We start from the raw sequence: 27,871 nt of genomic DNA on the forward strand, positions 1-27,871 counted from the left end.
ATAGCAGCGAAAAGCTAGGCCGTACGTTGCTAACGTAATTCGTCTTGTGCTCTTTATGTGAAGCTGCCCCAATACACGTGGCTTGCACCAAGGACATTGACTGGGATGCTGGAGGAAGGAAACCTTGCTGGCCACTTTGTGAATAACAAACTTTGTATTTTATTACTATCTTCTCTCTCTTTATTGTCATTATTATTGTCATTTTTAGTTCTGTATTTTGAGCTGCTACTCTCAGTGCACCATTACGTTCCTTTTGCTTTTTCTTTGATTCCTTTTATCTTCTTGGAAGATGACGGGAGATCACAAAGATTAAATTAAAGTGAAAATGGTGGACGAGAGCAAGCAAAATGAAAATGACAAGATTGAGATTTAAGATGGGAGTACTGTGGAAGAATATAATACTATCAGTAATGCTATATGTGAAAGAAGAAAATGAATGAATCTGAGGGAAGATGATAGGGCCTATCACATAAAGATGCTGGTAAAGGACGCGCAAGTCAATAATGGATAGGCTTATCCAACTTCTTTGTTCAGAAATGTCGTACTACAGCATCTCTTCTTTTGTGAAGGTGATGACGTCATTTGTCGTATCCATGGCGACAGAAGAGTGGAAGTAAATGAAACAAGGTAGGAAAGTTACGCATTGCCTATCCATTCTGGCCTGTTCAATAAATTTTGGTTTATTATATTGAAAACCGCAAGCCTTACGAAGTGCGGAACTTGGAATGTTTGTTTCATTTTTCTTAACAAGCACTGTTCAAAATATTTTTTTCTCACAATTAAATATTTATGGAGTAATGCTCAGGATCCGTGCAGGACCTAACGATGACCTGAACCTTCATGTACTCTGTCAGTTGGTGTTGCCCAGTTTTAAATGAAGCTAGAACACATCGAAAATTTTAAGTATAACACAGCAATATAACCTTTTACAAAAATCCACTCAACATTCTTGAATTGTTACAGGTAGACATGCGCAATTGCATAGATGTAATACATAATCTCATACATACATGCATATATACTGATATGGCCAAGATAATGGGATCATTTTCGCAAATTTCCCTTGGCAAATGCACGCAGAGCATAGCAAAGAAAAGGGGAAGTGAAAGTGAGAAGGAAACTTGATGGAATATTTTTACGAATACTTTTAAAACATTTGTTTCTTTTTATAATTACGAGGGGCTTGAGTTAACGGGTGTGTGTTGCCCAGGACGACTGGCGTTAGCAAGTATTTTAGGTTTCAATGTCATCTTGCGTTAGTGGGGGCCTACTGATTAGAAGTTGTGTTTGGATACCAACTGTAACTAAATTCTTAGCCAGATCATCCGTCAGAGAGCTCCATTTGTTATAGAATATCGTCCAAAATTTTCGTTTTTAATTGTGATGATGTGCCAATAAATAGAATCATCGCATCTAAAATCCGTTATTTTCGTCACGCGTGTCACCCTACACATGACAATATGGAATAAGAAAGAAAGTACTTTCTACAGAACTCTCCCCCCTGTGGAACCACAAGACGTGGGGAGTAGTCCCCCGCGCAAGTTTCCTCGGGTGTTGGGAAACGGATCATTAAACTTCCTTCTTCAGCGTGAGGGAGGGTCGGAGGTAGCTTGTAGATAGTTTTCCTCAAGAACTGCTAAACTGCACGACCACTCCCCTCACACTCCACTACCTCTACTCTCTCCAGCAAAGGCCAGAGCACACTGCATAGAATGAGACGCTCGAATCCACCCCGTTCGAAGTACCCGATTGGTAGAGCGTACTAGCAAGAACGCTTCTGAACAAAAGAAGGTTTCAATTGGTTCTGATGTTTCAGTTCCATATCACCCAACGCGAGCTGAATATGCTAAGGGGGATGCAGGGTCAGTGTTAAATCTTCAAATTTATTCAACTGTATTGTTTTCATGACAGCGAAAATGTAAGTTGCAATCTCGTGGGTTTTGACAATCGTGATGGAGGCAGCAGGTTCCTCCGAAACATCCATAATCATAACAGTCTATTAGTTTACACGGTGACATAACATGTAAGACAACATTCTGCATGCTTGGTGTATTCTAAAAGGTTATGACGTTGGTGTATAACACTGCGGATTGCCGGGTTCTTGGACTTTGTTTCCGTCCTCAGGTGAGGGGGTAGGAAACATCTGCTCTGCTGGGTCCGTTAGTAAGAGCAAGCCTCAGTCACTGGACTACTGAGGTTAGCTCTTTCTGACGGACCCAACAGATTAGGTATCTGCAACCCCCTCACCTAAGGACGGAAAGAGATCCAGTTTCCGAAACGTGTTCTTTAGAATACCGGACGATGGACAGAGTAAAAAGACTCAGTAACAAACTAATCATATACAAAGTCATACTAAAACCCATATGGACATATGGTATAGAATTATGGGGATGCGCGAAACCAACCAACATCAAAATACTCCAGAACTATCAATCGAAAATTTTAAGAATAATGACAAATGCACCATGGTACGTCTCCAACCAGACCCTACATGAGGACTTAAAAATACCATACATCAAGGAAGTAATACACTCTCAGGCCGCAAAATATAGAAACAGGAACACGAACCACAAAAATAAACTGATCAACCAGCTCATTAGTGATCAAACTGTACCTAGAAGGCTCAAGAGACAGTGGCCCGAAGACTTAGTTAAGTAACATAAGGTGAACCGGCACTGGCCGGCAACACCTACAGTGTCAATTGACTTATCACATTTACTAAATACTCGTAATATGTTGAGTAGATTGTAAATATACAGGAAATTAAAAAAAAAAAAAAACTCAAGCAAATAAATCTGACTGACGATTAGTTAATTATTGTAAATATAGCATCTTCTCAAATGTAATCAACCGCGGGTCGAAATTGCTGCAACTCAGATACCGGACTACGGTCAAGTTAGGTTGTGGTTAAGGCGCAGTACTGTCTGTCGGCATTGCCATATCGCACGCAGAGAGCCTCTTCTCTGTTCTTACCACAAGGCCGGGAACGCCATTGCGGATTTCCCCAACTCACTTAACCATGGCTGTGGCAATCCCGACGTACATGGAGTAGTTTATCTTTGTTTACACATATCGTCGGCGCATGAGCTCCTGACGTTTTGCACGTATTATTGTCATTGTTCTCGCAAATATCACCCGATTATCATAGAGACAGCATCCAGCCGGTTTCCATTTTGTCTCAATCCCCCTTTTCCGCCCTCTTATTAAATATCGACAAACCAAGTGTTACAACACAACTATATTAAGGTCAGTGCCTAGTTTGGCTCTGCTACATGTTTCGGCTATTAATAGCCATCATCAGGCAAATACATGGCTAACATATGTACACCACTGAACTGCACTACTAATAAAATTGGATACAGTAATATTAATTATATTATAATACTTGGCGTAAAAATACAATAAATTATATTATATAAAACAAAAGTTATAGTATAAAACAAAATAAAATTCTTCGAGTGATGCTTTACATCATCGAGTCAGTCGTTGGTTTTGTGATTTTGTTGTGTTACCACGGACAAATTGGAGTATTCTATATTTTGCTCACTAGGCCCTGGGGTTTACTCAGCCTCTAACAGAAATGAGTACCAGGAATTAATTAAATAATTTTCCTGGGGAGTAAAGCGCGGCCGGCGCGTAAGGCTGACAACCTTACCGCCATCTTTGAACCGACTGTCTAGATAATGTGGAACCCTCAACGTCTCACAAGCCTATGGGCCTTCACGGCCTGGTACAGGGATAGCTTTACTTTTTCCACTTTTTATAATAAACTGTTTTGGAGGCTCGTGATGTAGATGTAGTAATATTAATGTTAATTATTGTCCGTTCTGTAGGGAATGCAAACAACGCCTGATGATGGCAGAGCGAAACTAGGCACTGACTTTGATATATACGTAGTTGTGTTGTGACGGTTTTAATAAAGAAATTATGTATTATAACACAACAGGATGCATGAAATGAAAATTGTTAATCCCTAAAGTTTGTACAAATGTTATGTTTTTGGACATTATCCATCGCTTGTCTTTATCTTAAAACCGTCCTGTTTATTTTTCAAAACACAACGTTTCGGAGACTGGATTCTGTCTCCATCTTCAGGTAAAACCTACTCAGTTTGGCCCAATCGATAGAGTTAGTCCCTATCTCCGGACTGGTTTTTGGATAAAGACAAGACGATGGATAATGTCCAGAACATAATATTTGTAGTAGTGTACCATCGTCACAAGCTTTTAGATCTTACTTAAAATTTGTGTCCTAAAGGCACCGCTTACGCACTGGTCGACATATTCGATTCCTTCCGTATGTGTACCTTTCTTCATGGGACTTATCCTCGTAAGTTGCTTGAATATGTATATTGGCACTTAATATTCGGTTATTTAACATAGTTTCTTGTAAGAATTCGGAGCATTCGGGTTAGGGTAGGTTAGGACGATAAGGCCGGTGTGCCCTTACGCTCTCTAAAGTCAATGTTCTCAAACTGTATTTCATGTTCTTAAGCTTCCACATATCGTAGACGCATAAACTCCAGTCAGTAAATTGTCACAGCCCTCGTGTACAATATATTATAGCGTGTAGAGTCGTTAACTGGGTAACGACCACGAAACAACATCCCCTACTAGGCAACGATCGCGAGATAAGCGAATGTACCAGAGCCGTTACTGGGCAGTGCGTTCGAAAACAAAACACGTTCGCACAGAAACGATTTGAGCAACAATAGAAGAGCTGCGTTTTCTGTTGATCCGAGCCGAGATGTTATAACCGAGACAACTTGAGAAGTGAGGTCATTTGGAAGGGAGCCGTTAACAGGCAACTACTGGTGAAGACGCAGCACACTGAAAAGATTTTGCTTGTGTTGTAGTGATCTGTAAAATCTAAAGATTAGCGTTGGCGCTCTAATTAAGTGCAGCCACAAGTCGTGTGTTAAAGTGGTCAATAAATCCAATCGCTAATCCAAACCCCGTCCATAGTCACGTGACAATATCATATCACATGGCTATCGTCGGAACCAGCTTCGTTATTAGCGTTTTTGGCGTCTTCGTCATTTTTATTTGCGGTCTCATCCCTGTGTCCTGTCGAGCGTCCGTCTTTACGCATGAACCCAGTCTTTGTAACTTTACATTTCGAAGTTTTATTAAAAGTTACCACGCGTTCCAGTTCTGATTAAAATCGAAGAAGACGAGTTCTTTGCTGGAAGGCCTGCCTGATTTTTTGTACTCATCTTTGGAGTAAAGCCGACGACATGGGGTGAAGTACGCCAGAAATATCAAGGCAGGAATTCTCGGAACGACCCGTACCACAGGAGCTATGCCGCTTAATTTTCCTGTTCTTCTCGATTAAGAAACTTGTATTACATTTTTTTCTGACACCTTTAATACATGTTCAAGCGCCTAATTGAATCATTCGTCTTGAGACAAACTGACAACACAATTTTATTGTTGTAAAACTCATAAATTTGGGCTCATTATTTTCTCTGGCTAAATTAAGCTTTTTACTTCTGGCAGTGACACAGGAAACTTCAAGACGTGAACAGTGGTCTTGCTGGCAACGGTCTTTTATTATCCCTTGGTGACAAACTCTATTAGAAATGGTAATATTTTCACAAATAACTTCTTAGTTTTTACAGTGTACATATTATATAGACATATTTGACATTTTTTATGTCGTGCTGCCAACAGAAGTGATACTTAAAACATACGTTGACTACTATTCCTGAGTCCTTAGTATTGTGTTTTGTTGAACTCACATTTTTATTTCCCTCTTCAACGTTTTTTGTTCTTTCCTCAGACCGGAAAATGACTTGTTCACTTATGTATAAGTAATACGTTTCCGTCAGTATTGGTTTCCTAGAGCGTAATTAATTTTAGGACAATATTTTCAGCTGAAATATAAATAGGAGAAATAAATGCTTCCATTAAAACGGGATTAGCATATTAGAATATAGGAGGTTAACTCGTAACCGGTCTTATGCAGTGAAACTTAATTTCCACAATATGTATTTTTTCCCCCTTGGCACTACAGCGCCAGTGGGCCTAGGCCTACCTCCATGAACTTCTCCGTTCACTTCGGTTTTTCTAGATCTTACACATTCGGTAGGACTCCTTGGTCGGGTGATCAGCTCGTCGCAAGGCCACTACCTCTACACAAGCACAGAAAAACGCACACAAAAACTAAACATCCATGCCCTGAGTGGGATTCGAACTCACGATCCCGGTTTCCAAGCGAGCGAAGACAGTACATGCCTTAGACCGCTCGGCTACCGTAACCGGCCCGCAATATATATATTCAAGTAAATAAGACAAAACGACAGGCCTACTGCTAACACTGCAGCAAGTTTGAATGTTTGTTTCAAATATATTAAGTGAAATTATTTCCCTCTGCTTCATAGGCAGGAACCGGGGTAGCGTAGTCGGTATAGCGACTGGCTAGGGGCTGGATGACTGAGGAGTCGGAGTTCCGAGTCGCGGTACGATCAAGAGTTTCTCCTCTCCAAATCGTCCAGACCGACTCTGGGGTCCACCAATGAGTACCGGGGCCCTTTCCCCGAGGGTAAAGCGGTGGGGCGTGAAGCTGACCACTCACTTCCAGCTAGTGCCGAGGTCAAGAAATTGTGGTTCTATACATCCACTCCCCCATACGCCTTTATGGCGTAATTCGCTGAGCACAGTGATAGCTTCACCTTACCTTAACTTTACCTGTTTATAGGCATAGGGGCACGTGGTAACGTAGTTGGTTGAGGCACTATGCTACAAGCCGGAAAGTCGCGGGGTCGAGTCCCGATGAGGTAGTTTTTTTTTCAATTGACCTAGTCCTTCCACCCGCACTGTGGCCCGGGGGTCGACTCAGCCTCTAACAGAAATGAGTGCCAGGAATCTTCCTGGGGGGTAAAGGGCGGCCGGCGCGTAACGCTGACAACCTCACCACTATCTATGAGTCAATTGTCAAGAATATGTGGGAACCTCGACGTCTCACAACCCTATGGGCCTTCACGGCCTGTTACAGGGATAGCTTCACTTTTTTTTTACATTTTTTGTTTCATAGGCATAAGCTTGTGTCCCTTTATAAATTTGCAGGTCACATCTTGAAGCTATTTCATAGTTAAACTATAGTGTTCGGGGAACCCTAACTTACGACATCAACTTCCTTTAAACTCATCTGTATGATAAGGCCAGCAGTACCTATAAATTAATATAATTATAGTTATCAAGTTCTGTACACACTTTCAACTAATAAAGATACCTATTGTGTTAAATTTGACCGCTGCTGCTAACATAGAAGTATAAATAATAAGAAAAAGAAATTCTGTCACCTGATGGCGGGGTTAGAACGAACACCCAAAACACCGGGCATATTAAAGAGGTGAACAATGTATTTCTGCCTAGAGTGTAGATACGTATATCCCTTGCGTTCTGCATACAGCATTGGTTTTCATGGCCATTTAAGCAGACATGAACGATTTCTCTTCATAGTTAATAACCCTACAGGTATCACAACGCACTGAGTTAAGGATTCTTTTGCTTACGCTTTGTTTAATACGTATTTACCATATACACGTATACAAATTGTTGTAACAAACGTTTTATGTGTCGCTCAAGACCAATACGACCGCATATCATGCCTTCATTTTGTTCGTTATGTCCAAAAATGGCGTACTGTACTTGAGCCAGTGGATGTAACAATATAACTGTGTTATAAAATATGGAAGACTGCAAGGAAAATGCGTTCTTATTCCACCTTACCTATAACCTGTCTTTGTGTTGACGTGTTCTGAATTTAATTAAGCCTGAAGCTATGGGTTCGTTTTCTGGCAATCAAGTCCGTGCCAACTGGAACTTCATCATGGCGGCTGCGGTGTTGGGGTAAGGTTTCACCTTTCTGTTTTCCTTGTGATAATATCGGTGTGTCGGCAGTGGTGGAAACCTTGAACATATTAATTGCTCTAGCGTGTAACTTATGGATGTAATTCAATAACGACTTTATAGGTACATCGCTCTATATCCAAAGGGATTTTAGTACCTTCTACCTTTTGATGCAGCAGCCTATGTCCAAGATCTCCTGTCGTGGGTCTGATTAACATCGTTGCTCTGCATGGACTGAAAGCCTTAATTGGCTCAGTGTTTTTAGCCGTGCAAGATCGCGTCTGGACGTACATAACCTTTAGTATCTTATTTACATACAAAGATTCTTCTCCTTCCATCGTATCAGATTCCGTGGAGATAGGCGTGAAATACATTTCACTGGAGTCTTAAGTTTGGCACAAGATTTTACAGCACTGAGTTAAATAAAAGGTAACCAGCTCCTTGTAGGATTTGAGGTTCTCACAGCGGTGGTTATGACAAGTTGTATCTTCTCTTATATGACGCCGTGTAGTCCGTTTGAAAGTTAAACGACGTTTCGAAGGAACATATGACCTCCATCTTCATGGTCTAAGAATAAGCCAACAAGAAACCAGAATGAAGTAGGTGGGGAGCAGAACATGAACTCTATCAAAGTCTGATAGAACTCCTTGGAAGGTAATCGACTCACCGTAAATTATCTATCAATACTAGCCAAAACAAAATGGAACAATGCGGTAATATGGGCATAGCCCCTAGCGGGACTGAATCGACAGTTCCGGGATTCCAATACTCCGAAAGCTAATTAGAGCGAGCGTCCATTACGTGAGCAGTTTTCTTTTTCGGGTTTAATTCTCAGAGCAGTGTACATGTGGTTTATCTCGGTTCATAGTTGGCTACATTCTACGTTCTTTGCATGAAACACATTTTATATTGTAAATATTTTCCATAGAATATTCCAGAATTGCTTAACACATTAGTAGTTCCATGTAGACCTGTATAAAAGTGATGTGAATTCTTTTTTTAATTTGATGTTAGGGAACTGAGGTTCATATTAAATTCGCTGTTACATACAAGCATTAATTCGCGACACATCAACTAAGCCTGTGTTCACTTGTAGGAAGTCGTTTCCTGACCTACGCAACTGGAGTTCAGAATACATCCACTTCATCAGCAGACAAACTTCTCACACTAGGGTGACATATTGCGGGAATTCTGTTGCACAACGAAGTGTCCGTCCGCTATTATTGCTCTTGTTTAGAATTTGACACGCTTTCGAGTGAAACGAATCTGGAATTAACATTCCCTGTATTTTAATCCTGTAAAGGACCTAGTGGTTAAAGAGTCCTCAGTACTTAATATATCATTCATGCAGTGTGGAATCTATGTGGATCCTAGAGCCGTTACGAATAGCACCTCCGTCAGAATTGGAATTTAAGCCGTCCAGACCACTTTTTGACTCGAGGTATCACGATTTTGTTATTGTTATTATGACCTTTATTATTATTATTATCATCCAGAACCCATATTTATATTATAACAGACTTCTAAAGGAGTCGGTGTAGCTCAGTCACCATAGCGACGGGCTACAGGCTGGTCCACTGACGTTCGATTTCCGGCAGGGGCAAGAGATTTTTCTCTTTTGCACAGCGTCCATACCGGGTCTGGGGCTTACCCAGCCTCCTATCCGATTGGAACTGGGGGCTCTTTCCCTGGGGATAAAGCGGCAGCTGACCATTCACCCCCATCTACTGCCGAGGACAAGAATGGTGGAGGTATACCTCCACTTCTCAACATATCTTCATGGCACGCTTTTCAATTAATTAAGCACAAGGACAGCTTTACCTTTTTTTATCAAATTTTTAACTCAGCATCTAACAAGAGAGATAAAACAAAAGTCATTCACACGTAGAAGGTATTTCTTTTAAATGGCTATTAGAGAAAGGAGCTTGAAAGTGGAAGCGATTCAGCTGCTTCAGGGTACAGTAAAATGGCGGTGTATTACGAACACGGTAATGAACCTTCAGGTTCAAGGATGCAGAGAATTTATTGACTAGATGAGGTATTGGAAGTGGCATTGGAATTTCAGTTATTTCGCCATCTTGGCCGCAGTTATTACCATAGGAACACCCTAGTGCAGTTCCTACACCGTCGTTATCCTCCTCTCAGCTCGAATGCGCAGTTGGTTCTCTCGCAATCTCAACAAAGCGGCCTGGCCGGTCATCATCTGCGAATTTCTCGACCCAGTTGTGAACCGCTTTACGCAACAAACACTTCCCACCATAAACAGGAAACATTTCGTTTTGAATATCTTTGCATTGGGTCCTTTTACAAAAAAGAATAAACGCACAACAACGTTGATGTTCGGTAATACACTCCTCAAGCAAGGTCACCATTTTAACTACTGAAACCAGCTTCTGACCATGCGCATACGCGTCTGCTACCTAGACTGCCACGAAGAGGGACTGTGCTGCTACCTAGTGATACACATAGAAAACCTATTACGTCCATTACAGCTGTTTTACTTCCATTTGTGACCTGTTTATTGACTCTCCCTCGTATATCTCCATTATATTTAATATTTATACAAATAACAGGGTCCTTATGTAACATATTTATATAAGGCTTCCTGTTCTACCGTTATCCTGTCGCTATGTAGCAATCATTGTTGTAGGTAGTTACACATTTTATGAAATGACTCGTAGCACCGTTCAGTGTGAGTGATTTATAAAAGTTGTATTTCAATATTTTATTTTCCTTAACATGTTTCGGTCGGGTTGACCATCTTCAGAAGGACACGATCAACATTTAGGAAGTTATTATTATAATGTCATTAATATATAAAAGTTAATCTTGTAACAGCATTAAGTACATGACGTTGTTGGAACATTTATAAGTTATTATGACTATATTATCTACACAGTCAAGTATTTATAAGTTACAAAAATTTTTGTTAAAACTAGAACCAATAGTCCGTGTCTTGAAATATCTTCTCATTAAAGGAAGAATATTGTCTATCACGACGAGGTTTCTTGCCTTTAGTGTCGTGGTTCCGCTGTGCAGAGCACACAACACGAAGTGCTCTGCACAGCGGAACCACGACACTAAAGGCAAGAAACCTCGTCGTGATAGACAATATTCTTCCTTTAATGAGAAGATATTTCAAGACACGGACTATTGGTTCTAGTTTTAACAAAAAGTTTTTATATGTTTATTTTTAAATAACTGACTGTGTAAATAATTTAGTTATATGTTCCAACAACTTCATGTACTTAATGCTGTTACAAGATATAACTTTTATATATTAATGACATTATAATAGTGGCTTCCTAAATGTTGATCGTGTCCTTCTGAAGATGGTCAACCCGACCGAAACATGTTAAGGGAAATGAAATATTGAAATACAACTTTTACAAGTCAAACACACTGGACGGTGTTACGAATCATTTCATACTATTGCTAGTGTGACGGACCAAGATGAACCAAGTCAAGTTACACATAGACTAAAATATGGCAGCTATAAACGGCAGTGAGAGGTTCGCGTGCTTCTTTCGATATTGCAGTAGAGATATCTGCCGAAGAAAGTTATTCCTGTCTAGCAGAATCGTATATTCTAGCAGTCATTATCCTTGGAAACCGTAGTTAAAATTTAGAATTTAAAATATTCCCTTTTAAATTACAATGGTCTTTGATATGCGTCCTCCTGTCGGCGTTAAAACTTCGACCTTTGCTGAAAAGATTATCTCCAAGTAGATGTAGCGTTCATTCTATAAAATTATTTTTCCAGATTTTTTCAAGTTCACAGCGTGCATACCAATGAAGTCGTGCAATCAAAGTGACTCTCGTTGGCTACGTGTATAATATGTTGGTGTGGTAATACGGCAGTGGATCAGCTGGAGAGTTTTCTGTGGAAACCACGGAGGTGGGACGGCCCATCTACGAGTAAGTTGCATTGTGGAAATATAAAGTTTTGTCACGGTGGAATAGTTGTATTCCATTGTACTTCTATGGGTGTACGTACGTCTAATTTGCAATATGGACGTGTTTGATAACTAGTAATGGGGCGGTTGAGATTCTAGTCAACCATTATTTCGACATGTTTTTTCTGATGCCTTTCCTAGTTAAAAATGGTTTGAAACAATGACATGCTTTAACGCCACTACTTTTCGATTTTGCTTTAGAATACGCCATTAAGAAGGTTCAAGAAAACCAGGTAGGACTGAATTTAAATGGGACATGCCAATTTCTGACCTGTGCTGATGATGTTAGCTTATTGTGGGATAGCATAAGTGCCACAAAGAAGCTCCAGAAGACGCTAGTAAGGAGTTTGGTCTAGAAATAAATGCAAAGAAAACTAATGTTGCTGTTTCGTCTGCAGAATGAATCATAACATTAAGATAGCTAACAGATCTTTGAAAATATGGGAACATTTGAAAATGACAGTGACAAATGCAAATTTTATTCATGAGAAAATTAATAGCAGAGTAAATTCGGGTAATGCTTACTAACATTCAGCTCAGATCCTTGTTCCTTTTCGTCTGCGGACTAAGAAAATGTAATTTAAAATACAGTATACACTACTATAATTTTGCCTGTAGTTTAGTGTGGATGTGAAACTTGTTCTGACAGCAAGAGAAGAAGGTAGATTGTGGGTATTTGAGAACAGGATGCTGAAGGGAATATTTCAACCTAAAAAAGACGAAATAATAGGAGACTGGGAAAAAAAAATACTTAGTGATGAGCTTAATAAGTTTGCACCTCATCAAATATTGTTAGAAAGATCAAGTCAAGGAAGATGGAATGGGCAGGGTATGTAGCAAGTATAGGAGAGGAAATGAGTGCATACGGGTTTCTGGTACGAAAACCTGAAGGAAAGAGGCAACTAGGAAGTCCTAGACGTTCATTGGATGATGATATTAAAATGGATCTTATAGAAAAAGGATAACCATGGAGTGGATTCAGCTGGTTAAGGATAGAAGTCAGTGGCATGCTCTTGCAAACAATTTAATGAACTTTTGTTTATCCTAAAATGTTAAGAATTTCTGAGTAGCTGAGCAACTGTTGGCTTCTCAAAATGGACTCAGCTCCATGGAGTTAAATGGTTAGATGGTTAGTTAGTTCGTCAAGTAGCTCTTTCGGCACGTATCGAATTGACCCGAATGCATTGCTGGTTATCGACACGATAGTTAATTCCTCTGCAGACGGATAAAAACTGTGGCAGCAGGAACACGCTTCGGGAGGGACAGGGTATCGAGAAAATACAAGGATGTCATGTTCAGTATTTCGGTATTCGATCATGGTGGTTTCTGCTCGTCCTGGAATGCCGTAGTGGAACTAATTGGTTACACTAGCCACAGGAATGAAAGGAATCTCTTGAAACAAGCAATCGCACGCTGTTGAGATATAGGGTTACCGTCAACACCCAGCGGCGGACAGCTGCCTCTTACAGGGCTGAACCGTCTAGCTGCATGGAGCACAATATTATTTAAGAACCTGATACTCGCTGACCAAGTCGAGAAAATCGACGCCTTTTATGGAACCCGAAGGTTCCTTACCGTGTTTACAACAACGTGTCCCTGGACTCTATCCCGAGACTGCTGAGTCGTGTTCACGCTCTGTACTATATATAAGGTACGTCTTAATATTATCGTTCAATGTGTGTCTGGGTTCTCCAAGTGATCTCCTACCAACAAGCGTCCGACCTAAATTGTGCATGTATTTCTCACATCCCCATGCCCATCTCATATTCGAAGCCAGGAAAGTTCAGTCGGTATAACGACTGGCTACGGCCAGACGGCCGGGGTTCGATTACCGGTAAAGGCAAGAGATTTCCTCGTCTCCATAGAGTCCAGACTGGCTCTGAGGCCCCTCCAGTCTCCTACCAAATGGGTATTGGGAACTATTTCCCTGGGGTAAAGCTGCCGGAGCGTGAAAATGACCATTCACCTCCGTATAGTGCCGAGGTCAAGACTGATGGAGCTGTAACTCCACTCCCCCATACATCTTCGTGGCGTGGTGCTTAATTAATTAAGTATGAGGAAAACCTTGACCGCCTCTGTTGTCTAGTGATCAGAGTTCCTGGCTACAGATCCAGAGCTCCTGGGTTCGATTCCCGGCGCTATCAGATTTCCTGAGATGTAGTAGGTCTGGAACGGGGTCCACTCAGCCTCGTGAGGATAATTGAGGAGCTACTTGAATGGAAAAGTATTGGCTCCGGTTTAGAAAACCGAAATTAACGGCCTTGAGGATTCGTTGCGCTGACCACGCGGCACCCTCTATCCGCTAAAGTTGTCACTAACTTCGCCGACAAGCGGCGGTCGCTCGGTCGGTATAGTTCGCTTGCGGACTAAAGTCACGGAGTTTGTTTCCTTTTTTATTTTGTTTGTAAGGAAAACCTTGCTTACGTTCTCTACATCTTTGGTATAGACTCCTAGTAACATTTAGTAAACTGTGTAACTTTGAGGCTTCTCGTCATGGGTTTGTTCCCATCTCTTAGGTCCAAATATTCTCTTTACCATCCTCTTCTGAAACACCCGTAATACATAATTCATTTTTGGGTGTTTTTATGGAAGCTGCGTCCTAGTTAGCTTTAATATCTCGGACAGTATCCATTGTTTATCTGTTGAAGCATTCGCAACGAACCGTTGCAGAAATGTGCCCATTAGCTTCTCCACGTGCCCGCATGTAACAACTTGCGAACAGCTACAAATTTTCGTTTTATTAACATTTGTCGAATCAGTCCAATTTGGTTGAAATCGAACAGAACCTACAAACACTTTCCATGGATACCTACATGCGTTCTTGCATGCATCTCTAGCGCAACTCTATGCATATTTTCCGGAGTTAAGAACGTTTCGGACAGTAGTCGTAAAGAAAATTGAAACACATTTTCTATGTCCAGTACGCTTTTCTCCAAGTCTTAATGCTTATCGAGATAATTAAACAAAGGAGAGCGAATGCGGCAGAATTGTTACGTCATGCTTACATTTCCCAACTGGTTTAATATACGAAAACTAGAAGAAGGAAAATGTCCGATTTATTAAAACTAAGCCTCTGTCTGTGCTTTTCCATTTAAATGACAGGCCAAGTTTCTCATCCATATAAAGTATCTGATAGCTTCTAGTTGCAGAAGCGCCGTGTCTGTCCACCATATTCGAATAAATACGGTTTTTGAAATGTCAGTATCCCCATAGAATTTCCTACGTACATTCATAGCTGCACATTATGTATCGCCTGCAGTGCCATGTATAGGCAACACTCGGAGCTGGAAAACATTCAGTACTATTCAGAATTCGCTCCGAATAACGGACCGAATAGAATTAAATAGCAGTGTGATCTCTAATTAATTTAATCATTATCATGGATTAAGATCTTGTCCTGTCCCTATTACAAAGATCAAAACTGTTCCGTCCTTTAGACGGACGTCACTTGCATCCTCCACCCTTCGGTGTATGGACCGTAGTCTACAGCTATGGGTTCTGTTTTTAAACATCACTTCCAAATATATGTAAGTTTCGTTTGTTGCTGTTGTGTTTGAAATGATTACACGAATCAGCACGGTTCTGGGAAATGAAGAGAAACTCTTTCTGTGTAGAGCCGGGGTAGCTCAATCGATATATCAACTAGCTACGAGCTGGACAGCTGTGGGGTCGGAATTCGAGTCCCTGTAGGGGCAAGATTTTTCTCCTGTTCACGTCATCCAGCCGGTTCTAGGTCCCACTCAAAACCCTATCCAATGGGTACCGGGAACTCTTTCCCCGAGTGTAAAGCGGCCGGGGCGTGAAGCTGACCAATCACCTCCAACGACTTCCGAGTTCATTCGCCCAAGCGCCTTCGTGGCGTAATGCTTAATTAGTTAAGTACAGGGGCAATTTTGCTTTACTGTCTCTGTGTACCGTGCTTTGTTACGTTACCGATTTTCTGACTGTTGCATCTTTGATTAATTTATTGCAGGAAATAGAAATGTCTCACGAACCATGGTTGTGGGGGCTTTCCCGTAATTGCAGTCAATCAGCGGTTTTTTATTGCTTCTACCCGGCATGTATGTACGTAAACTCCATAGTCTTCGTAAGCAAAGTACAGGGTATTTTTTTTTCATTGGCGCTACAGCCCCAGTGGGCCTAGGCCTACCTTCATGAACTTCTCCGCTCACTTCGGTTTTTCTAGATCTTACACATTCGGTAGGACCCCTTGGGCGGGTGATCAGCTCGTCGCAAGGCCTCTACCTGTACACAAACACAGAAAAACGCACACACACAAACTAAACATCCATGCCCTGAGTGAGATTCGAACCCACGATCCCGGTTTCCAAGCGAGCGAAGACAGTACATGCCTTAGACCGCTCGGCTACCGTGACCGGCACAGGGTGTTTTATACTGTGTCTAAACACGACGTTTAATGACTGTTGTATAGGACGTAGGGCGCAGGAACTACTTGGGCGGAACAGCCGTATTTTATGGATCCATTAGGCGTGGGGGAATCAGAAAGGCAAGAAATGTGTAATACCAGAAGCAGCTCTATCTTACAAATCCTTGTTAGGCTTCGTCTCCCCTCCCCCAGCCTTCTGCCATACAATTTTTCTTGGGGCGGTTCCTTCATTTTCTCTATCTGCTACCCTCGAATACCAACTAACCAAGCTACTCCATGCATTGAAAGAGTTGTTAAGCTATATTAAGCCTGAGTAAGTTTTCTTGAAAGGAGAAACGATAAATCACTGAAAACACAAGCAACCACTTGTCATCACGTTTCTCGTTGGTTCAGTTCTGTGGGTTATTTTCACAAAGTGCGTAAAACGAGAGCATAATAGCGAGGTCGTTTTCGTCCGTTTGTTTTATCTGTGTAACCACTCAACTAATCTCAATGAAATTTAGTAATGGAATCTAGACTAAATGCAATCAGACGAATTTACCTTTGATTCATTTGAACCCAAATTGAAGGTCTTCCGTTTTCTAAAAGATTCTGTCATGTGAAGAACTGGTAAATAATATAAAGGATATATCTCATTTAAGATTTACAACTTGTATTTGAAATGTTTTCTGATATGGCAGTTATTTAAAGAAACACAAAGAAAAATAATTACGAATTCGATGCAATATGATATCCGTAATGCATATAGCTTTGTCACAATCAGGCAAAGTATTTGCAATAAGGGAACGTCAAGATCGATTAGGTATGCAAAATAGCAAATAAAGCATTAGGAAAATATATGTACTCCAACTGGAACCACTCTTGCTACTTTTTTATTCAAAATTAAGCCTGAAAACGGAAAGATAAATGCGAGAGCTGGATCTATTCAAAGCAGTCTGTTGGTCTGGATTTCGACGATGTTAAGGGTTGAGGCTCTTTGTTTCTTTTTCACTCACATCTCCATCACACGTGCCTCAAACTCTGACTTAGATGTAAAAGTGTAGTGACAGTAATTATCTCTTCTTTCGTCTGAAAGTTAAGGACAAGGTCAACGAGCAGACACTATTCTGTTGTTGAACGCGGGTGCCAAGACGGCGCGACTCAAATGAAAGGCCCACAAAACTGTCGTCGCCTCTGAAAGGAATCGGAGACTTCCACGACACCTACAAATGTGTTCCTAAAGTCGAAGTAGCATTGTTTTGTTTCTGTTAGGACATATCTATTTTTCACGAAGATAACAGCGTCTTCAGCACCAGTGGTTCAAGATGTTTCCTGATTCGCAGGCCTCTAAAACAGCATTGAGTGTTCTGAATGCTTACATGGTTCACTATTCCGTAAATCTATTGTATCTATTAGCAGCATGTCTAAACGCGTCTGCCTTCTTATGTATTAAAATCTTATACTTCTGGCTTTGTAATCACCTCGGAATAAAATCAGCCGATCACGTTCCACAAGTATATGAATATCGCAATTCAGGATTCCCCCCGCACATATGGGTTAGAACCCAGAAGCTTTCAAATATGGAATCTTCCGTCCTAAAACAACACAGGTTGTTTTCTTTACAAGTTTTCAAACGAATAGAAAAGTCTTTTGAAAGCAAATTGAACCACGGAACGCAGTGAGTACTGAGGTTAATTTAATTGCTTTCATCCCCAAAATTCATGCGAGAAATCAGAAGAAAGTGCAAGAAGTAATCTGCCTATTTAAATTAAAATAGGATGGGAATGTACGCACGATTACATCTCACTAGATCCCATCCTCAGTAACTGTAACACAGCGGTCGCGACAACTTTCGTCCAACTAGAAGTGACATGAGTCATACAGAGCATTTGTATTAACATTGAAGCTCATCACATATGCAGCTGTTCTTCAGCCAAATTTTCTAAAATAAAATGAGCTAGATGGAGACGGAATAAAATATGTTTTATTTGGCATCGTCAAAATCATCATCGTCGTCGTTAACAACTACAGGCAATATGAACAATTTTATAGGTAAGGATTTTATAAACCTAATTATTTTTATGATATTCTTTTCTTTAGTTGGAGAATGCGAAGGTGTTAATGATGTAAACTTTTTTTTTTACGTGTAGATATATAGGTTATATACCGTTGTTGAGCCGTAGATCATTCTATTTATTTCCTTTAGAATCATTCTTCAAATTTTCTTCAGGTTTACAAATGTATTATAGGAAGATGAATTTCGGTTACTGAAATACTGTTTCCATGTTAGATTTACTCGTATGTTACATGCCTTTAAGCCTTAAAAGAAGGGGAGCATTTTTCGTCATTGAACTGAAAGCAGTTGTTTTTCATTCTGTCATTCCAAAACCAGCATATGCATCTTGCTTCTTTTACACTCTTTGAAAACTTACCTTCTGTGTATAATATTTTTTCAGTCAGAGAAGGTTGACACACTGCATCTAATGTGAAATACAATTTCTAAGACAATTTATTGGACTTGCAGTCCTACTGTACTGTTTGTAATGCTTTCAATATTGTGTACTGATTATGATTGTTAATACAAAAGAGAATCATTTCATTTCAAAGGATCAAAAGTTTTTACCAGAATTTAGCATGTCAGAAGTGTTCATAAAATTTGAAGTGTTATTACATAATTTTGAAATGTATGTTAATATGAAAATTGGAATATTTCGTTGCTCAAACAGTCTTTTGGAAATGATATGTCCTAATTATGAAACCAGTAAACTAAGTTTCTTCTGGCTTCTGGCCATTGTAATTGGTTTGTTCAATCTCTTTAAATAGGAAACTGAACAGGCTACTCAAACCATGACTGTCAAGGTTCACAGTCATAAAAATGAATGCTTGTTTCTGCTGGAGTAGGTATAATATTACATCCATTACAAAAACATAACATTCTGGAGCACTGCAGATCTGTTGACAGAAAAAAAATCTGTCAGTTTGCTCTTCCTCTTTCGTTGCTCCTTGAGCAGTTGATAACGTTCACTTAGGACATACCCTGTGTGGCGTCCTTCTTCTTTCTCGTCACATCACAATTCTGTAGATTTCATTTGAGTTACATCACTGCTGCAGGTGCTGGAAGAGGCAAAATAAAAGAAGAAGGAATTTTAATATCTTGGTTGTTTAGTAAACAATTGCCAACAAAATACTTACTATGTCCTAATATTTGAGCCTGAATGGTTATATGACCATTAAGTGTCACAAAAGATGTTGCTCCCAATAACTTCCCAAATTAATTGATTCTTGACTACAGCTCACACTCTTTGTTCCCATGATATATAATGACATGTGGTGTTATGCAGCACTCCAACTTATGACTACGCCCCCAATCCAGACAAGCAATGGATCCTACAAGTAACACAGAGGATGCAACCCATTCACCGGCAGTTCACTGATCTCCTGATGACAAAACGATTGCAGACATTGCAAAGTGTTGATGAAGCAGTGGAAAAGGTCAGTGTTATTTAATATTCAGTTGCTTTCCTAAATTAAGCTGCACCAAAGGTAGTCAACATGAAGCCATTAGAGAATCCAGACCCCCAGACTATTTAATATCATTTTAAAAAGCTCTCTGGCACTCATGTGGTAAAAAATAGATCTGGAGCCAACAACACGTTATGCAGTTAATGGTTGCTGTTTGAGAACTTTAAAAAACATTCAGAATCGATAGTGAACTCTTACTTTTTATTCATCATCTTACATAAGACACTACCTATGTTCTTTTTAAGATACTCGTACCTAACCTGTAATGTCAGTGCCCAGTTTCTCAGAATGAAATATGAAATATTACTTAACATAAAGTGTATCATCAAGTTCAATAATGAGAGAATTAAAGTAAGCCATCTCTGCTTTCTTCCATATGCCTTTTATTCTGTCATTCGCAATGATCTGACTGTACCATTCAGTGAGATATAACTTCAGCAACTGTAACATAACTACACAAACAACCATTTGATACAGGTTCTGTTACAATCACTATACTTTTAGATCTATCAAGAACTGAAAGACCTTGGAGAGCTGGACAACACATACATCATTTACACATCAGACCATGGATACCATCTGGGTCAGTTTGGCCTAGTCAAGGGCAAGTCATTTCCCTTTGAGTTCGATGTTAGAGTCCCATTCCTTGTACGAGGTCCAGATATTGAACCTGGCACAATGTAAGTATAAAAATACATATATATATAATTTACTTTATATTCCCAGGACACCATTTGTCAATGTTTATTTCAGAATAACAGATTCTGATAGATGACATAGAGAAACAGTCCTTTGGTTATGATTTTATAATAGAAATGTATATTACGATACTTTGTGAAATATTCAATTTCAGCATTGATGATATTGTTCTAAATTTGGACATCGCTCCAACATTCCTGGATATTGCAGGAGTTGAGGCCCCTGCTCATATGGATGGCAGATCATTTCTTAAACTTCTACATCGCAAGTAAGTTAATAAGTATGACATTATATTTAACCTTTGATCAGTATGCAAGCAAATACAATACAGGAATTCATGTGCATACAATTTATTTAATGTCATGTCAGGTACTGAATTTTCACTTACATTTGCTTAATGCAGCCATCGTAGTTAGTAGTTCTGCAGGAACTGTTTCAATTTTCTTCCTTTAGTGCTGTTTTTAATAATACTAATAGTAAGAGTAATATAACAATTCTTTAGCAATATTACCTTGCTTGAAAGCATCATGCAAATATAGCCTAAGGTTAAAATTTCTTTCTTATTCTGTATGCTTAGATGTACAGAGGGGGCATACCAAAATTTTTGGTTAAAAATAACAGTTTAATCAAGAAAAATGTGAATTGGATTGTACACATGTTTGTTAAGTGTTTGTTGTTATTAAACATATTACAGTAAGCAACAGCAGTGATGGCGGTGGTGACATTGACAAAAACAGTGATAATGACAGCAACAACAAAACAGCACATATGCCTATTTAACAAGATTACTTTTCACTTGTTTCAGTTCCAAGCATGGCCAAATGTCAGCAAGAAGAAGGAAACTAAAATGGCCGGACACTTTTCTAATTGAAAGGTAAATTTTGATATAATATTCTTTTGAAACGTTTTGCATGTTTCATAGAGCTTCTATTTGCAGACACTCAAATTTTTCTTTGTTTAAGAGTGCTAGTCCAAACCATGTGTTTTGAAAAAAGCCTTCTTCTAATAACTTACTACTTAATCCTCTCCTGTTTCTTTCTCCTACTACATGTTCCTTCTTATCCCCTTTCTTTTACATCTCTTTGCTATTTTATGAAGCTCTCTCAATTGAAGATGTTGTGGAGTATAAATGAAGATATAACATTATTAGAAGAGTGTGTATATCATATGCATAACTTAAAGAATACTGTTTTCTGAAATTCTAGTAAATTAGAAGTCCATTTCTACTAGACTACATAACATCACATCTCAGAAGATAGTACTCTTCACAGCCACTGCTGTGAGAACCACAGATTCAACATGTATAACCAAAGATATCATACCTACAGTATGTAACAACTCCACGGAGAGAGTTCTCTTTGAAAAGCTGATAGTCAAAATATTCCCTGCTTTTATGGAATCTGAAAGTTTATTACCCTATTCACAAGAGCCCACCGTCAGACTCCTTCCTCAGCCAGATAAATCCAGTCTGCACTCTCACACTATTTCCTTAAGATTCATATGTATGTGTCTCCCAAGTAGTTTCTCTCTTTCAGTGCTTCTGGCCAAAATTTTGTATGCATATATATCTCTCTTTGGTTGAAATCTATACAGTAGTGGGAGGCGTGAAACACCTGAATCAATTGAAGCCAAGTTAAACTTATTAAAACCTCAGCATCAAGCGAAGCTGAATAAAATTGCTGCAGGATCTGTGAGTGAAGAGAACAATGGTGACAGCAGTTTTGCCATGCTGGGAACAACAGTTACATCTCTGACAAGCCAATATCCAGACTTTTCAACAGATGAAAATGGTCTGAATGACACATCTAATGCTTTGCATATTCCTGATCTTGAACCATCTTTAGAAGACATCCCTGTATTAGCCCGTAAGTAGATTATCAGAGCATTCATATTTAACAGAATTTGATTGCATCATGCAACCATTTAGATTAAAATTGTACGAAACTTATTTGCATCATGTTTTGATGTCACCATTCCTACTCTTCACTTCCTAACTTCACAAGTTTATCAGTGCTACAACTCATATTGTAAAGACCAAGTCTGCCCTAAAATCAATAAAATGAAGTATAGAGCACTGTATCACTTTTTACGCGTAATAAGTCTTGCTAAAATCTCTGCTCTAAAGCTGTGACAAAACTGTGCCAGGTAGCAAAAAGAGATATTTTCCATTTTTTAGGTTAAAAATAGACACTGTTACATCCATATTACCCACTATTTGAAAGTATTACATAACACTACATTTTAATTTGTAAAATTCATCAAATAACCACTAAATTCATCATAAATTAATAATTTACTTTACTATGTTTGTAATGAAACTAAGCAGTTTGTGTACAAAATCTGAGAGAAACATCTGCGTCCCTGGTGTTTCTGCAACAGTGTGTGTGACCTCTCATTATCAAGATAATACCTGATCCATTGTGAGCCAATAGACAAGACAGGTTCAAGCCATAATTAAAGAATGGATACCCTATCAAAAGTTGATTCCAATAAAAAGCATAATTTAGTTATAAATAAGTGCATACTTTTGAGACTTGATGTTGAAAATATTTTCCTTTGCAACAAATCAGTAGAATGGAATCAGTTTTATTTTGTGGACTTAGGTATGTTTCATTCAAATCCACAGAGTCATTAATTTTTTTGTTAAAAAATGTCATTTTTTGCACCAGCCTATATATATTTTTTCATTTTTATATTTGTTACTCTCCATATTATGTGTACTGGCCAGCCACGATTTTCTATAGCTTGGTGTTCATGTTGATACAGCGTGCTGGGCTTCACAAAAAATGGTAACCAACCACCACAGACAAGCAGTAAAAATAAAGTTTCAGAGTATTGCATTTCTGAAAGATGGAAAAGCATAAACACGTCACTTCATTGATTTTTGTGTTTGAACTGCATAGATTTTAATGGACTTGTATAAAAATCGAAATAAATTTATTTTTGTGTTTAAAGGAAAAAGAGCAATATGCACTGCGTTCTGGTAGGTAAGAAGAATGCTCTTATTTTGAAGGCTTGGTTTTGTGACATAACTGACTTAAGAAAAAAGCAGTTCTTTTTAACATGCCAATAATTCTCAGTATTGTTTCCTTCAGTTTCCTTCATTTTATTATCGTGCCACTATGACACTAATGTGGGAGAATCATAACATCTACATTAAAACCCTCTTTTGCCTCACTACAGTGATGACCAGGGCCTGGATTTTGATGGCATGTCATCTTTTTTTCCTTGTATCCTCTTCGATGCCCGTAAATATATAAATCCCGGAAATGAGCTGCTGGTTACGGAAATGTAACTTTCATAGGTCATGTTGTCATTTTTCGTCATTTTAAGTTTCTAGGTCATTTTTTCGGTTTGGGGGACATTTTTCGTTTCTTTGGACTTTTAAGGGTTTTTTTTTATAAATTTAGGGAAATTTTCTTCATATGTTTTCAGAAATGTGATTAATACGCAAGTAAAATGTTCTTTCTCTTTCTCTTTCTCCTGCCTCTGCAAAGGAAGCCTGCAGCTGCACCCCAAATACCTGCTAGGACAGTATGCAATACTAAGTTGTAATAATGTCCCGCCCTTTCCGTTCGTTTTGCAAAAAGTGTTGACATTACATTTCATAAAACATTTTAAGCTGGCAGCGGTCACTCACATTGCGGCCCTTTCAAAGTACTGTGCAAAGGAATTTGCTTAGTTACAAATATTTCTAGTCAGAATTCCTCGCTTTTTGTGACATATTGTTGCTCAGTAAAACACTGTCTGTCTTCAGTTTCTCGCCCTTTTCCATGCAGACAAAGATGCAGTTGACGAAAGGTTCTCACTGTGAAAAGTTCAGTTCTGTGTTGCACTAGAGTGATTCAATTCATCACGATGCCTAAAGCAAAGCCATCTAAATTGTGTCATTTAAAACAGATTGTAGCTTAATTTGGAGATGATATACACGTATTTTAAACCGACGGTAACATTTTATACTGTAAGATGTGTGACACAAAAAAAAAAGATCCGCTGCAACAAGCATATGCGAGCAGTGCAAANCCTTTTTCAAATTTTTCAATTAAAGTTTTTCAGGGTACTGCAACAGTGTTCGTTGGAAGGCAGAGATAAGTCATCGGATTTTTTCACAGATGTGTGATGCTCTGGTGTCCGCAAATATTCCGTTTTGGGCTCTGAAAAATGAAAAACTGAAAAGTTTTCTGGAAGTGAATTGTGGTTGTTCTATCCCGGATGAATCCACCCTCAGGAAAAACTACCTTTCCAAGTGCTATAACAATATCCTGAAAATGACTGGGAATAAAGAGCATGGGAAGAAGATTTTCGTTTCTATTGATGAGACCTGCAATACGGGGCTCGCTACATGGCAGACGTCATCATTGGAGCCTTGGAAATTGATGGACTAGGTGAAGTGTTTCTGCTTCCGAGTGAGGTTCTAGAATCCGTTAATCATTCCACAATTTGTTAGTCGCGGCCCGGGTTCGATCCCGGGTCTGGTCAAGTGGGATTTGTGGTGGACAAAGTGGCGCCGGGTTTTCTCCGAGTACTTCGGTTTCCCCTGCCAATCTTTATTCCACCAAATTCTCCATCATCATAATCACCCGGGGCAGGCTACAATAGGCCAATCAGTGGCCGCCGTGCCGAGTGGACCCAGTTGGACTCTAACCCCCACTAAGCGATTTAAAAAAATATTTTTGACAGGTCGATATTTCCACTGTGGCCAGAAAGTATACGACACGATGTCGTCTTGCTTCTTGTGACCAATGCGTCCCCATATATTTTAAAAGCAGGCAAATTCAATAAACTCGTTGTATACGACATTGGTGCACATTACTTGACTAGCACATGAACTGCATAGAGTGACGGAGGAAGTGAGATTAAGATTTCTTCAAGTGGATGCTCTTGTGTCGTGGACGAAGAAGATTTTCGTCAAGGCTCCAGCTCGTATAATGCAGTTTAAGTCTATGGCTGCTGGTGTTATACTGTGCCCGGAACCCGTCATCACAATGAGGGGAACGTGGATTGATGCTACAATTTACTATTTACTTACTTACTCACTCACTCATGGAACTGAGCCCTTCTGGAGGAGCCGCCAATTCTGCAGCTACTCAAGAATTTCGCAAAATTTTATGGAACCTGAAGGTTCATTGCTGTGTTCACAAGAGCCCTCCACTGGTCCCTCTCCTGAGTCAGATCAATCCAGTCCATACCATCCCATCCTATCTCTCTAAGATCCATTTCAATATTGTCCACCCACCTACACCTTGGTCTTCCCAGTGGTCTCTTTCCTTCTGGCTTTCCCACCAATATTCTATACGCATTCATCGTCTCCCCATTCGTGCTACATGCCCTGCCCACCTCATCCTCCTTTAAAAATTTACTATTATGATCATTTTCAGGCAGTGAAAAACATTCTAGATTCAATGAAGATGGAGGATGCGAAGGCAATTGAAGCTGCTCAGGAACAATTCTCGTGCAGCGAAATGGAAGGAGAGCTGGCCGTCATAAGGGCAGATTTCAGTTCCTTGACGGAAGGAATCAAATGCTTATAGGAGAAAAGAGGAACGCTAGAAGATTCGCTCGCTCTGGTGAAAAAAAATAGCCAGTGATTTGGAGAAAGTGTCAAGGGACATTGGTAAAATGGTGTCAAGAAAAATGAGACATGTTCTAGATGAACACACAGATTATGAAATATTTTGGAGCATTTCTCGAATTCTGACAGGAGAGCCCTTCAGCACTTTCAATATTGAGGAGGAACTTACTGCTAGTGATTTGATACACTTCAAGTATGCTCCCATTGTGTCTGCAGATGTGGAAAGAGTTTCTCCCAGTACAAGAATGTGCTGTCAGGCAATATGCGTTCTCTCACCTTCGAGAATCTCCGCATGTTGACTATCATCTATTGCAACTCTGAATGAGGTGGCACTTAAATATTGGAATTATATACCGTGTATGTACGTTTGATAAGCGTTCCAACATGGTAGAAAAAAATCGTATTAAAACATTTAGCTTCAAATTCAATCATATATTGCTTAATTTTCAACATAAAAACGAGGACAAACTTAAAAGAGTAACGTTGAATTCACGGCGTTAATAAAGATTAAAAATACATTTTAAAACAAATAGTAGATTTTCCATGACATGATACATTTTTAGGTCGTTTTTTTAACATTTAGATAATTTATCTGGATTTTTCGGTCATTTTTATAGGTAATTTTTCTAGATGTTCGGTCATTTTATAGGTAATTTTTCTGGATTTTTCGATCATTTTAAAAATATTTTTAGGTCATCAAAATCTTGGCCCTGGTGATGACCATTCAAAGGAAAGTACATGTAGGACCATTTGTCTTTCCACAGATTCAGACACTGGGCTTAAACCTGGAATTCCATTTATACTTTATCATAATGGTTCTGCGCCATATTCTGGCATAAATATCAAGAAGCCATAAATGCTGATTTTTAGATCTCTAAATAGAAAGGAGATGGACTAATTTTGTGACTTTGCAAGTTCTAAACATAATTGTTACGATTTACTTCTGTGGATGATTTTAAGAATATGTTCTATTCTGTTAATATCTGAGGCTTAAGGCATTGAATAGGAAGGAATTTTGTAGCCATTACCAGCTGTTTCTCTACGCCTGCTGAACAGATGTTGAAAATTATCTGAATATTTGTCGAGCAACAAATGATACCTTTGACTTTCATAGTATGCATCCTGTTGTATGTCAGTCAAGAAGACAGCTACAATATGAACACCATCACCACCAAGGGGGACCCAACGTATTACACAACATTAAACTTTAACTAACCCTCATGAAAAGTCTACCAGAGTGGGATACCAAGCAAAATCAATTATATATGCTACTTAATAGGAATATTATAAATGCAACCTATCATAATTTCAAGAAGGATCCCAGCACACTTTGCTACCTCAGTCATATTTACTGCAACATCAACTTAAACCTAAATGTGGCAGATCAATTAAATAGCAGCCACATGAAAGTCTAAATAAGACTCGTTAATATAAATCAATATATGTACAATTTTAATTTAAGCTTTATTTGATTCTAAACAGCTCTATACGAGTACATCCACTCCCCAATATGCCTTCACGGCACAGTGTTTAATTAGTTAAGCACAGGGACACCTTTTCTAAGCAGTAATCACCGCCTTAAAGAACATTATATGTCAGTTTTTAATATACAGTATTTTATTACTAGTAAGTGTATAATTAGATTTACAAATAAATATATATGCTAGTGACAGACCATAGCAACACATATGTAGTATTTATTTCAACTATTCAGTTTAACATAAGCAATAACATAAATATCAACAACACAGGCATGTATACTATTATCTGATCAAAATTTGAATGAAGGGTGTGATATTACAAAACCTATTAATGTAAAATATGGATTTATATTAATGCGTTGACATATTCAGAACTTATCATTATTGTTTCATGTATGCATGAAGATGACCTAAAAACAGGT

The 27,871-nt window shown here is 39.1% G+C and overlaps 1 protein-coding gene across 6 annotated transcripts in view; it reads left to right on the top strand.

Moving 5' to 3' along the window:
- Positions 1 to 27,871, top strand: part of LOC111866186 (extracellular sulfatase SULF-1 homolog) — a 245,366-nt gene that overhangs the window by 182,363 nt on the left and 35,132 nt on the right. For all 6 annotated transcript variants that reach the window (XM_023854888.2, XM_023854887.2, XM_023854884.2 and 3 more), the window contains 5 exons: positions 19,517 to 19,667; positions 20,202 to 20,377; positions 20,551 to 20,664; positions 21,202 to 21,270; positions 21,990 to 22,261. In XM_023854888.2, the coding sequence (XP_023710656.1) occupies positions 19,517 to 19,667; positions 20,202 to 20,377; positions 20,551 to 20,664; positions 21,202 to 21,270; positions 21,990 to 22,261 (782 nt within the window). The remainder of the gene's footprint in view (positions 1 to 19,516; positions 19,668 to 20,201; positions 20,378 to 20,550; positions 20,665 to 21,201; positions 21,271 to 21,989; positions 22,262 to 27,871) is intronic.

The sequence above is a fragment of the Cryptotermes secundus genome, unplaced genomic scaffold (genome assembly GCF_002891405.2).
Source record: "Cryptotermes secundus unplaced genomic scaffold, Csec_1.0 scaffold599, whole genome shotgun sequence".
NCBI classification, from domain to species: domain Eukaryota; kingdom Metazoa; phylum Arthropoda; class Insecta; order Blattodea; family Kalotermitidae; genus Cryptotermes; species Cryptotermes secundus.